Below are 10,685 nucleotides of genomic sequence, written 5' to 3' on the forward strand. Positions count from 1 at the left end.
AGCTAGTGGCAAAGGCGTCTGGAAGTTTTAGTTCAGGAACATCTGGAAACCCAAGGGTGGGAACCACTGCTCTAGCCTTGCTGAAGAGAAAAAGGAACCTTTCTGATCAAGTTCCTGTCTGTCAGCAAAAACAAGTTTTCGGTCATTAACATTGCTTGTTGCTATCATAATATATGAATTGTAAGGGTGAGGCCTTTAACCGAATTTCCCTAATTGGAGCTTAGGTTTACATCAGCACTGCAATCAGAAGGGTGTGAAGAAAAGTCTGAGAAAGAAAAATATTGCACAATATAGGAAAGTTTTCAGAGATCACAGATGTAATTTCAAAACTCTCGGATGTTATATGTCTCACATTCCTGAGATACCATGAGATGCAAGAACATTTGTGTATGGACTCTAAAGCACATGGAGCACTTGTTTCTTTTTTGTGTGTTCATGCCGTACATTCCAGTACTTTACACAAATGAAAGCTTTAATAAGAACACAGACTCCTGGTATTCTCCGGCTTTTACAAACATATCCTCCAATTCCTTGCTTCTTCGGGTATCATTCCACTGAAGTTTCCCCCAATGTCTTATGCTGTTCCAATGCTATAACCAGCCATAATTGACATGCAGTACATAAGAGTCAACAGCAAGGTACACAGATGACAGAGGAAACCTTTTCCTCAATGCCAACCCTCAACTGTCAGGCAACCTGTGTTCAACTGAAACTTCCCTGTTGGTTAGAATACCAGAGTGGTGACACTTTACAGTATCTGCAATAAATGAATTCTTCCAGTGGCAATAAAGTAGGACATGAAGGAGGCAAGCGATGGTTTAAACAGGATAGTCTGAGTGTCCTTAGAAAACTGGGATATATCTTTGGCATTTGGTATTGTACTCAGGGAAACCACATTGTTGTTCACGACTCCAAAACCAGAAATGTAACATATTCTGTCCAGCTAGACTGGAGGAATGGCTTCTTGAAAGGCAGTCTAGCGGTAATGGTTGCATACCTCTGGCATCAAATGCTGCATGCCTCTGTTATTAGGCACCCAAAACTCATCTCCTGGTGGTGGGCTCATGTAGCCATCTGGGAGAGCAGACTGATAACAAGGTAGAACTTTATGTTTTCGTTACGTGCTCTCAAGTTGGAACCAACGTATGGTGACTCTGATAGGGCTTTCAAGGCAAGAGAGATCTTTAAAGAGTGGTTTTACTAGTTCCACCCCACAGTAAGCTGAGCAAGGGTTTGAACCCAGACCTCCTGAGTTCTATAATATAATATAATAATATAATATATAATATAATAATAATTTATTGTCATTGTAAATATATACACAGTATACCCATAAAACGAAATTCACAGACACTATATCTACTAAACTACACAGGATATCCCAGACAAAGCTTACAGTGCTATAAATAATTAGCTGTTTGTAATTATATCTTTTCCCCTAAAATGAAGGTATGATTATGTTAAAACTCTTTCAGATGAATCATTTGTTCCAGATTCTGCACTGCTCTTTATCAGAATTTTCCAAGGCATCCTAACATAGTTCCTCTTTTTTTCATTTTGTACCATCTCTCCTCCTCCCAAATTCTTGTAGCTTTCATCCTAAAACCCTTGTTTTAGTTTTTGTTGTTTTTGGTATGGGAAGATGAACAGCATTTAGTGCTGTGAGACTTCCCAATAACTGGTGCTAATGCATGATGAGTACGTGAAGGCAACAGCTAGTATAGCACAGGGAAGTCAACATGATTTGTATTCGAAAACAGTGAAGGTTTGCTAGACATTGTTTGCAAGTTCAAGTACAGCAGTAAAGCACAGAAGCAGTATGGTGCTAGACGATTAACAGTCAGGATGTTACTCCTGGTAGATCCCATAATTTTCCTCCATCAAGCGAGAGAAAGGGAAGCTGTACATGGAGGTATAACTGTGCCAATTGGCACAGCGCTGACATTACCAGTGTGATTTGACAAGCAATACTTTCACATCTTTTGTGAATAATAGTTAAAGCTATTTTATATTTACGTAGACTTGGTATGTTCACTGATCTTAGCTCTACAGTTCATTTTTCTCCTATCAAAGTGGAGATAGAGCAGGAGCAGGAAATATTTTTCCATTGTAGTGTGGATTGTCATCAACATAATCATTATCATCATAATCATTTTTGCAACTTTATGCCAAAGTGTGGATTTTGGATGCTCTTAGAATTTACTGTTGCTTATTCCTGAATTATTCAGTCTCTGCCACTGCTGAATATATATTTTTTAAAATTTCTGAATAGATATGTATGGACTGAATTGTTTGTAATGTCCTGCTGTTCAGTGTTTCTTTTTAGGTATAGTAAACACAAGAAGAGGTTGTTTTGGCAATGTTTCATTGATGCTCCTTTTCTGTGCAGTTACTCCCAACTTAGTGAAGAGAAAAGGTGTGGAAGTACCCATTTTCAGCACTCTGAGAACCACCATTATTTATTTCTCTGAATTCCTACCCACTAGAAGAGAGCTGGCTGAGGTGCAGACAATGGCTGATGGCCTTTTAAAATAAAATATCTCATAGAACCTGCTCCCAGTTAGTTAACAATGGGTGGAATCCAGCAGTAAATTGCAACTACAGTAGGCCCCTTGAATCAGTGGGGATTTGGTGAATCAACTGCTCTGTAACAACTACTGATTCAACAGGCCTAGTCTAGTTGTGACAGGATTTCAGTCAATACTGAGTTAGATGGACAAAGCTAGATAGACTCCATGTAAGACAGCTGCCTAGTTTCCTAGGCTCTGCTGTTAAAAAACCACAGTTCTTCCAATGTATTTCAGGGTTCATTTAATTTTAGGTAGCCTTGGGTTAAGATTATCCTTTCCCACTGCATTTATGTTGATTTTTAAAAGTAAGACTGTAGACAGATTTGGAAAATAACCTTAGTGGTCTGGTAGTAAATGTGCTAAAGGAGAAAGGGAAAGAGAAAATCACATATATTCTTCCACTTGTTATTAGTGCAACTTAAAGTCAATTTCTTATCAAATGATGCAGCCAATCTTACTTATATATTCTTTTAAAATAAAATGCCTTTCTGCCTACAACTCGCATAATCTCTGTCTATGACTCCGATCCAGTATAGCCTAGGGGATTGTGGGAACTGGGAACTGTAATCCAGAAAGTCAATGAAAAGACACAGTAAACACCTATTTGTGCTCTAAGTATCCTCCTTACGTGCTGCAGCAAAATTTATAAGCAAGTTTTGTGCTGCTTCTGTCCTTATGCCACATATATGATTTTTTAAACTTAAGCTCTATGAAATGACGTGATGGCGCTGCAAGGGACATGGTGGCACTGCGGGTTAAACCGCAGCAGCCTCTGTGCTGTAAGGTCTGTAGATCTCCAGCTGTAAGATCGAATCCACGTGACGGAGTGAGCGCCCATCGCTTGTCCCAGTTCCGGCCAACCTAGTGGTTCGAAAGCACGTAAATGCGAGTAGATTAATAGGGACCACCTTGGTGGGAAAGTAACAGCGTTCTATGTCTAAGTCGCACTGGCCATGTGACCACGGAAGATTGTCTTTGGACAAAACGCTGGCTCTATGGCTTGGAAATGGGGATGAGCACCGCCCCCTAGAGTCAAACACAACTGGACAAAAATTGTCAAGGGCAACCTTTACCTTTACCTTACCTATGAAATGAAAGCTTATGTGAAAAATATAGGGGAAACTACATAAATAATTGATTCTTCAGCATTACGAGAGTTCTATAGGTTGAACAGCATACTTTTCACGTGGGCCTTGCTATATTTCCATAAAGGCAGAGATAACTTGGTCTACAGTATTTCCCAATGTGCAACTGAATATTGTTTTAATGATTATGAATAGGGCATGGCCCTGTTTCATTATTCAAGCAAACTTTAGGTAGCTTGGGAACTGAGAGAAGTTTAGGCAATTGTTCACTATTTCTCCATAGATGGAACTAATATTATTTCATTGGTTTTCTAGTAGCCTTTATGCCTATCTATATATGGAAATTGTGCAGGCTAAGACACAGACTCAGCCATGTAGGGTCCAAGCTGTTATTTCCTTATTGTTCCAGTTTTAGTATATGTGCTGTCAAATACATCCTGAATTCCTTTTTGCATAGCCTGTGACTTCAGGACTTCATTTAGTTTCATACTAAATGTCTGAATCTGATCTCATTTTTAAAGTGACAAATGGGACAATCTCAGTCAGAGCAAATCAGACAAACAACAAGTCAAAGCAAACAGGCATAAATGGAAACAACACGGAGCCGACATATTGCAATCCATCTGGCCATCCCACACAAACAAAACTGCATAATTAGAATCTCCACACAGAATACACACCCAGTTTGGAAGTGCTCACAGATCACTTCCCTCAGAACTTTGTTTGTCAGCTCATCTCTGCACTTCTCAATTGGGTGCACAAGACAGTGGACACAATAACACAGCATTAGCAGGAGAATCGCCTGAATAATAATTTCACAATATTGATGGAAATTATATTTAGAATGGTAAGTGGCTGATAATATATATAATATATATGTATATCTATATATATGTGTGTGTGTGTGTATCTTGAATCCAGGGCAATTTATTTCATGTGAGAGAGAAGGGTGTACTGTTGATCATAACAGGAATGACAGTACAGCTAGGAAACAGAGTATTATTCAGCTGTCCTATGCAATTAACACCGGTGAAATCTTAAAAGGATTTTCTGAATATAAATGTCAGGCATAACAAAGCAGGGAAAGGCAGCACAGCACATTTTTTTAGCAGTGTATAGATTGACATGTCCAGTTTTTGTACTTTTTGGTCCACATGGAATCTTCAACAGGTCCTATACCAACCTTCTTCCATTCATCTCAGAGGGTGTTCAGATTCAGTTCCAAAAGTGCTTTTATTTAGCATCTCAGAAATGATAAGCCTTTGTTTAATCCTAACTGCACCCAAATAAGTAGTTTGCTTTTTAATCTTTAATATTTCATAACATAGGGAGAAGGTTCCCTCCACCCCATTTCTTGTATCACATACTTAAGATCAGCTGCATTCCTGCTATTTTTGCATAGAAGAAAGGGATAAGAGAATAAATAAGATCCAGGCCATTTGTGTTTAACTGGAAAGGAAACAGGTTCTTTTGAAGATGTGTTCGTTATACTGTGTTAATCATTATTGTTCTGAGTTTGGTTCACATTTCTTATCATCCACAACCTGGACAAAGGTCAGTCCTAGGCCTGTGCACTGTATTTTGCCAAACATGGAAGCAGTAACTTATTCTAGGCTATTTATCAGTTTCTATGTTGATTACAAGACAAACAGCTTACAGATGTTTATGTGGTAGAGTGGTACCTCTCTGGACCCCTCATGTTAAATATAGCATCGATGGGATTCAAAATGTTAAAAAAAATGCAGCATGCTTTAAAGCTAGGAAAGGAAAATTGAAAGTGTCAGTACCTTATAACCTTATGGTCTTATAAACACCTTTAATCTTATTTATGAGGCAATTTTGTGTCCGCCCTATGGGGTTTATTGTCTAATGCCTGATTCAGTTACCTTAGTTTTGCCATCTGAGATTTAGTTGTCCTGATTAGTGAGGGGTTTTAAAGAATGTTTTTCTTTTGTATGCTTATTATTTTACTTCCGTTTGTAAATGTATGTTATTTTTTGTCACTAGAAGGGAAGGGCATAAATCAAGTAAGTAAGTAAGTAAGTAAGTAAGTAAGTAAGTAAGTAAGTAAGTAAGTAAGTAAGTAAGTAAGTAAGTAAGTAAGTAAGTAAGTTAGTTAGTTAGTTAGTTAGTTAGTTAGTTAGTTAGTTAGTTAGTTAGTTAGTTAGTTAGTTAGTTAGTTAGTTAGTTAGTTAGTTAGTTAGTTAGTTAGTTAGTTGGAGACTGATAGCTTCACACCAAATGAAGCCCAAGACCATTCCTGCATACTCCAATTGCTGGAACATTGGAGATGGGTCTCTGAGTAAAGGTCCCCGGGCCAGATTTATTTGAAGCCACCATCTGAAGCATTCGGTGTAGCGTGGTGGTGCTGCGGGTTAAACCACAGAAGTCTCTGTGCTGCAAGGTCAGAAGACCAGCAGTTGTAAGATTGAATCCATGCAACTGAGTGAGCTCCCGTCGCTTTTCCCAGCTCCTGCCAACCTAGCAGTTCGAAAGCATGTAAAAATGCAAGTAGATAAATAGGTACCATCTTGGTGGAAAGGTAATGGCGTTCCATGTCTAGTCATGCTGGCCACGTGACCATGGAAACTGCCTTCAAACAAACACTGGCTCTACGGCTTGGAAACAGGGATGAGCACCGCCCCCTAGAGTCAGTCAGACACGACTGGACTAAATGTCAAGAGGAACCTTTACCTTTACCAGTGCAAAGTGAAGAATTTGCATTAGGGAGGCGTTCATTTTTTCCTTCCTCAGTGACTTTAGATGAACTGACTTCATTTCTTCTTTGCTACTGATGCTGTTAATGGACCAGTAATCCCAAAGGAAGTTACTGAAGAGTCTTTCTAGAGCCCCTGAGATGAATGTTTCTACATTCTGTTCCCTCTGTGTTAATGGAGAAAAGGAATCAGGGATCTTCACTGGGATCATCAAGTGGACAGCAGTGATGTTAAATGAGGCCATTCAGAACTTGGCCTCTGCATCCCTCTCTGAGCCCACAGGACCTAGAATTGCTCCTTTTGCATCACTTGCAACAGTGGAGGAGCAGGAATCCCCATCAGAGTCATGCAGCTGCAGGGGGCCATCAGACAGTTTTACCAGTAATCCCATTTGAGGCCACCATCATGCTTCTGCCGGAGAAATCGTACTCTGAAGATGAACTTGGTCTCCTGGACCACACTTCACTGAAAAACTGGACATTTCAGAGTCCTTGGGAGAAAAGACTGAGGAAGCTTCTTGTGAAAAAGATGAGGCAGATCCAACACTCTTAGGCCAAGAGTGCCAGCAATTAAAAATGCCAGCAGGACTTCAGGTGAACCCAAGGAGTGCCTGCTTGCAATTGACTTATCACAGGTAAACCATCCTCATGAGCAGAGCCATCCTCCTGAAGAGGACTTTTGATAAAGTGTCCTGAGGTAGAGCTGGGTGCTCAGCTATAAAGCTCTAAACCTTCCGTGCTGGACAAGGAAGGTTGCTGGAAACAACTTGTATGAGCTATAGTGTTTCATACCTGCTTTGACAGGCTCCCTGCATGTTGAAATTTGAGCTGTGTTGAACTGTGCCTTTGACTTGCTCTTCTATATGTGACTCCATCATTATTAAAATTGTTCTCTCTGCTGGAATCATCTCGAAGACCTATTTTGGCAGTGCATTGAGCATACTGTGGAATCTCTGATGTCTTAGGAGTGCTTTACCCATCGCTAATTATGTTTGGTTCAATAACAAATCAGCCTTTCATAATCCTACTAATATAAAGTGAGATTATATTTGTGTATAAAATCCAATGAAGAACCTGTTCCCCTCTATTTGGCACTGGTTAGGTCTCCTCTTGAGTTTGTGTCCAGTTTTGGACATCACACATTAAGAAGGATGCCAATAAACTGGAACAACCAGGATGATCGGAGGATGCTAAACCAAACCATATAAGGAAAGACAGAAAGATCAGGACATGTTTAGCCTTGAGAAAAGATGACTGAGCAGAGATATAATAGCACTCTTCAAATACTTGAACATTTTTCCTACAAAGGAGGAGCAGGATCTATTCTGAATCATCCCAGAGTGCAGCACACTACGTATAATAATGGGCTTAGGTTACAAGAAGCCAGATTTCAGATGAATATGAGGAAAAACTTCCTACTTGTTAGAACAGTATGACAATGGAGCCAATTACCTTGGAAGGTGGTAAGCTCTTGGATACTGAATTCAAGAAAAAGAATTAGATAACTATTTCTCAGATATACTTTGATTTGTATTCCTGCATTGATCAGAGAGTTGTACACAATATCCTTGTTGGCCTCTTTCAGCTCCATTATTCTACAAGTTCATGTCACACTGTAAAACTAATGTTGTCCTGTTACTTAAACATCAGCACAGCAGATCATTCTCTGGGTAGCAGAAGAAATGGGGGTGGCAGTAGTGGGGATTCCTCCCTTGCAACTGCAGCCCTCCATGGTGCCTTCTGAATCAATTTGAAAGTCAGGGAGGCATTTCATCATTCCAGTGGGGTGCAATAGAGAAGCAAAAAAGGGGGTTCTACTCCCACAGCTCACATTTGGCCAGCTAACATTGGCATAAAATGGAGTTGTCATACACTCACAACTCCATTTTTCACTACACCAGTTTCAGACTACTATGGCTAAAAGATCAAAGGTTTATCTCTCTTGAAGGATCCAAAATCACCAGAGCTTCTCCCACGGATTGCCTAACAAATGCCAACATTTTTCACCTGCTTCAGCTCAGTGTTCTCCTCCTACTGGTGGATCTTCTCTATACAGATGGAAACTGGTGGTGGCTACTCTTTGCTACCAACTCCAGCACCAGCACTATGTATATGTGTGTTGGGTGTCCACACAGAAAGATAGTGGCAAGTCCAGTTAAGAGATGTGTTGCCTTGCACAGCATGGCAATCAGTGCTGCACTCCTCCTAATCCCACTTACTGGAAGTAATCCCCTTTGAATTTAAACAATTTACTTCAGAGTAGATTTTTGTAGAATTATACCAGAAAGGTATTTAGAGTAGCATTAAAATGAACGTGGAACATCTGTTGGTGAAGACATGCAAGCTCTAATGCAAAGAAAGCTGGTGATTTTCACATCTTGCCTAATTTACATTTCGTTGATTCCATTAAGGTTCATGGTAACTAACCTGAAGCTGTACAATGACACCAACTCATTTAAATAAAATTAAACAGTAATATTGCTTACATATGTTTAACATGCATATTCAACTTTGTTTTAGATCTGGGTTGCTGCATTTCTACTCCTTGGTGCAGAGGGTAAGACAATATTTTCTATACTGGATTAGTCATCGTTTAAGGAATAATTTTCATGGTTAGCCAGAGCTTTGAAAAGTTAAATTTTGAATTATGCACCTGGCTACATTCACTGGTAGATTCGGAGAATTACGATCCACAAAAGAAACTTAGAAAAGTTCTATGTTTAATAGCATATTCACAAATAAATGCAGCTATCATTGTCATGATATACATAGGCAGGACTTTAAGATATCTGTGTTCATGTATCTTTTTTTAAAAAAAATAGTGATTTTACATCACTTCTTTGGAAGAAAGTTTTGTCACCCTCTAAATTATCTGAGATTCACTGATCATCAATCTTTCATTACAGCTAGGGATGACAGTTCAATTTTTAGATTTGTTTCATTTTGGGTTTTTTAGGGGCTACCTCTTTCATTTTTCTTATTTTTCATGCAGCTCTCCTTTCATTTTACATGAAAGGGAAAACCTATTTTAAGTCATTCATTACTTAATTCATGTTTCTTGACTCTCCAAAAGTCCTAAAGAATCCTTAAAATTACTTCAAAAAAGCAGAAATGTTAGGTAGCAGAGAATCAATCTACTCCAAAATCAAGTAACAGTAGACAAGAAGAAAAATCATCAGACCTATGCGGGTACTAGTTTATATTATTACATTCACACAGTCCACTAGCACATTTGCACAGACACAAAATCCACTCTCCTGGCCCACTCAAATGCAACCACGGAAGCAAACAAAACAATCCCTCCAAAACCTACCAAAGTAATACACGTTTAACAGAATGACATCACAGTAAATTGACCAAATAGTAATTTATAAAAACCAATTGAACAGAGAAAGCAACCACTGACAACATGGGGAAAATACAGCACCTCCCGCATTAACATAGCCCCATCTCAAAACCCAAGAAAAGCAAGCAAGCAAGCAAGCAAATTAAGAAAATATACAGTCAAAGCCCTTCCTAAACTAAAACTGTGAAATATGGGGGGATTTCTCTCCCCATTCCCCAAATACATTCTCTTCTTATCTTTGAGTCAAACAGGCAGACCAGGCCTAGATGTCAAAAATAATTCAAAAAAGGGGAAAAGGCCAGAAACAAATAACAAAAACCAAAAACAATCTCTAAAGAAAGTAGGTGGTGTCAAATATTAATCTCAAGGAGGTAAACTGGCACAGGCAGATTGCCTGGTGACAGCAGCAAAAATAATCCAAAGAAATGGTGAAGAGGGGATTCCTCCTTAAAAACATGGAGGCAAGCAGGCAACACAATCCAGGATGGAGAGCACCACAAACTCAGCAGCTCACAGGAATCTCACCCACGAGGAACAACTGAAGCAAAGATACTCAATGGATTCCAACCAATTACATCCTTTTACAGATTCAAAATTCTGGTTCCTCATTGTTGTACATTCTGATTGGCCTTTTATGGCAGCCCTTGTGATGCTATTAGATGGAATGTTTCTTGGGTTATTTGACAATTAGTAAAAGAAAGATTACATGAAGGAGGGAAACGTAAGCTTTTGCATACCACTCTTTTGTTAGTACAAATTGTTCTTATTTTAGAGGCTTCTTTCAGCAATCAACAAAAGAATAAGAAAATGAAAAATGAATGTGTGTTTTGGGTCTTTTGTTAAAACAGGAGCTCAAGATGGACAGTTTTATCCAGGATAATGAGGAGATCGCTATAAAGCATGATTGCGCTGAGTGGCAGATCTAGCCTGAGGCAGCTTCCTGGCTGAGGCAAAGTACAAAATGGTTT

At 39.2% G+C, this 10,685-nt stretch overlaps 1 protein-coding gene across 1 annotated transcript in view; it reads left to right on the plus strand.

Annotated features, from left to right (window-relative positions):
• LOC110071998 (pancreatic lipase-related protein 2) overlaps positions 1 to 10,685 on the plus strand; it is a 46,462-nt gene that overhangs the window by 35,133 nt on the left and 644 nt on the right. The window contains exons 11-12 of the mRNA XM_078389601.1: positions 8,892 to 8,928; positions 10,566 to 10,671. Of these exons, the coding sequence (XP_078245727.1) occupies positions 8,892 to 8,928; positions 10,566 to 10,643 (115 nt within the window). The 3' untranslated portion in view covers positions 10,644 to 10,671. The remainder of the gene's footprint in view (positions 1 to 8,891; positions 8,929 to 10,565; positions 10,672 to 10,685) is intronic.

This window comes from Pogona vitticeps, chromosome 3 (genome assembly GCF_051106095.1).
Source record: "Pogona vitticeps strain Pit_001003342236 chromosome 3, PviZW2.1, whole genome shotgun sequence".
NCBI lineage: Eukaryota > Metazoa > Chordata > Lepidosauria > Squamata > Agamidae > Pogona > Pogona vitticeps.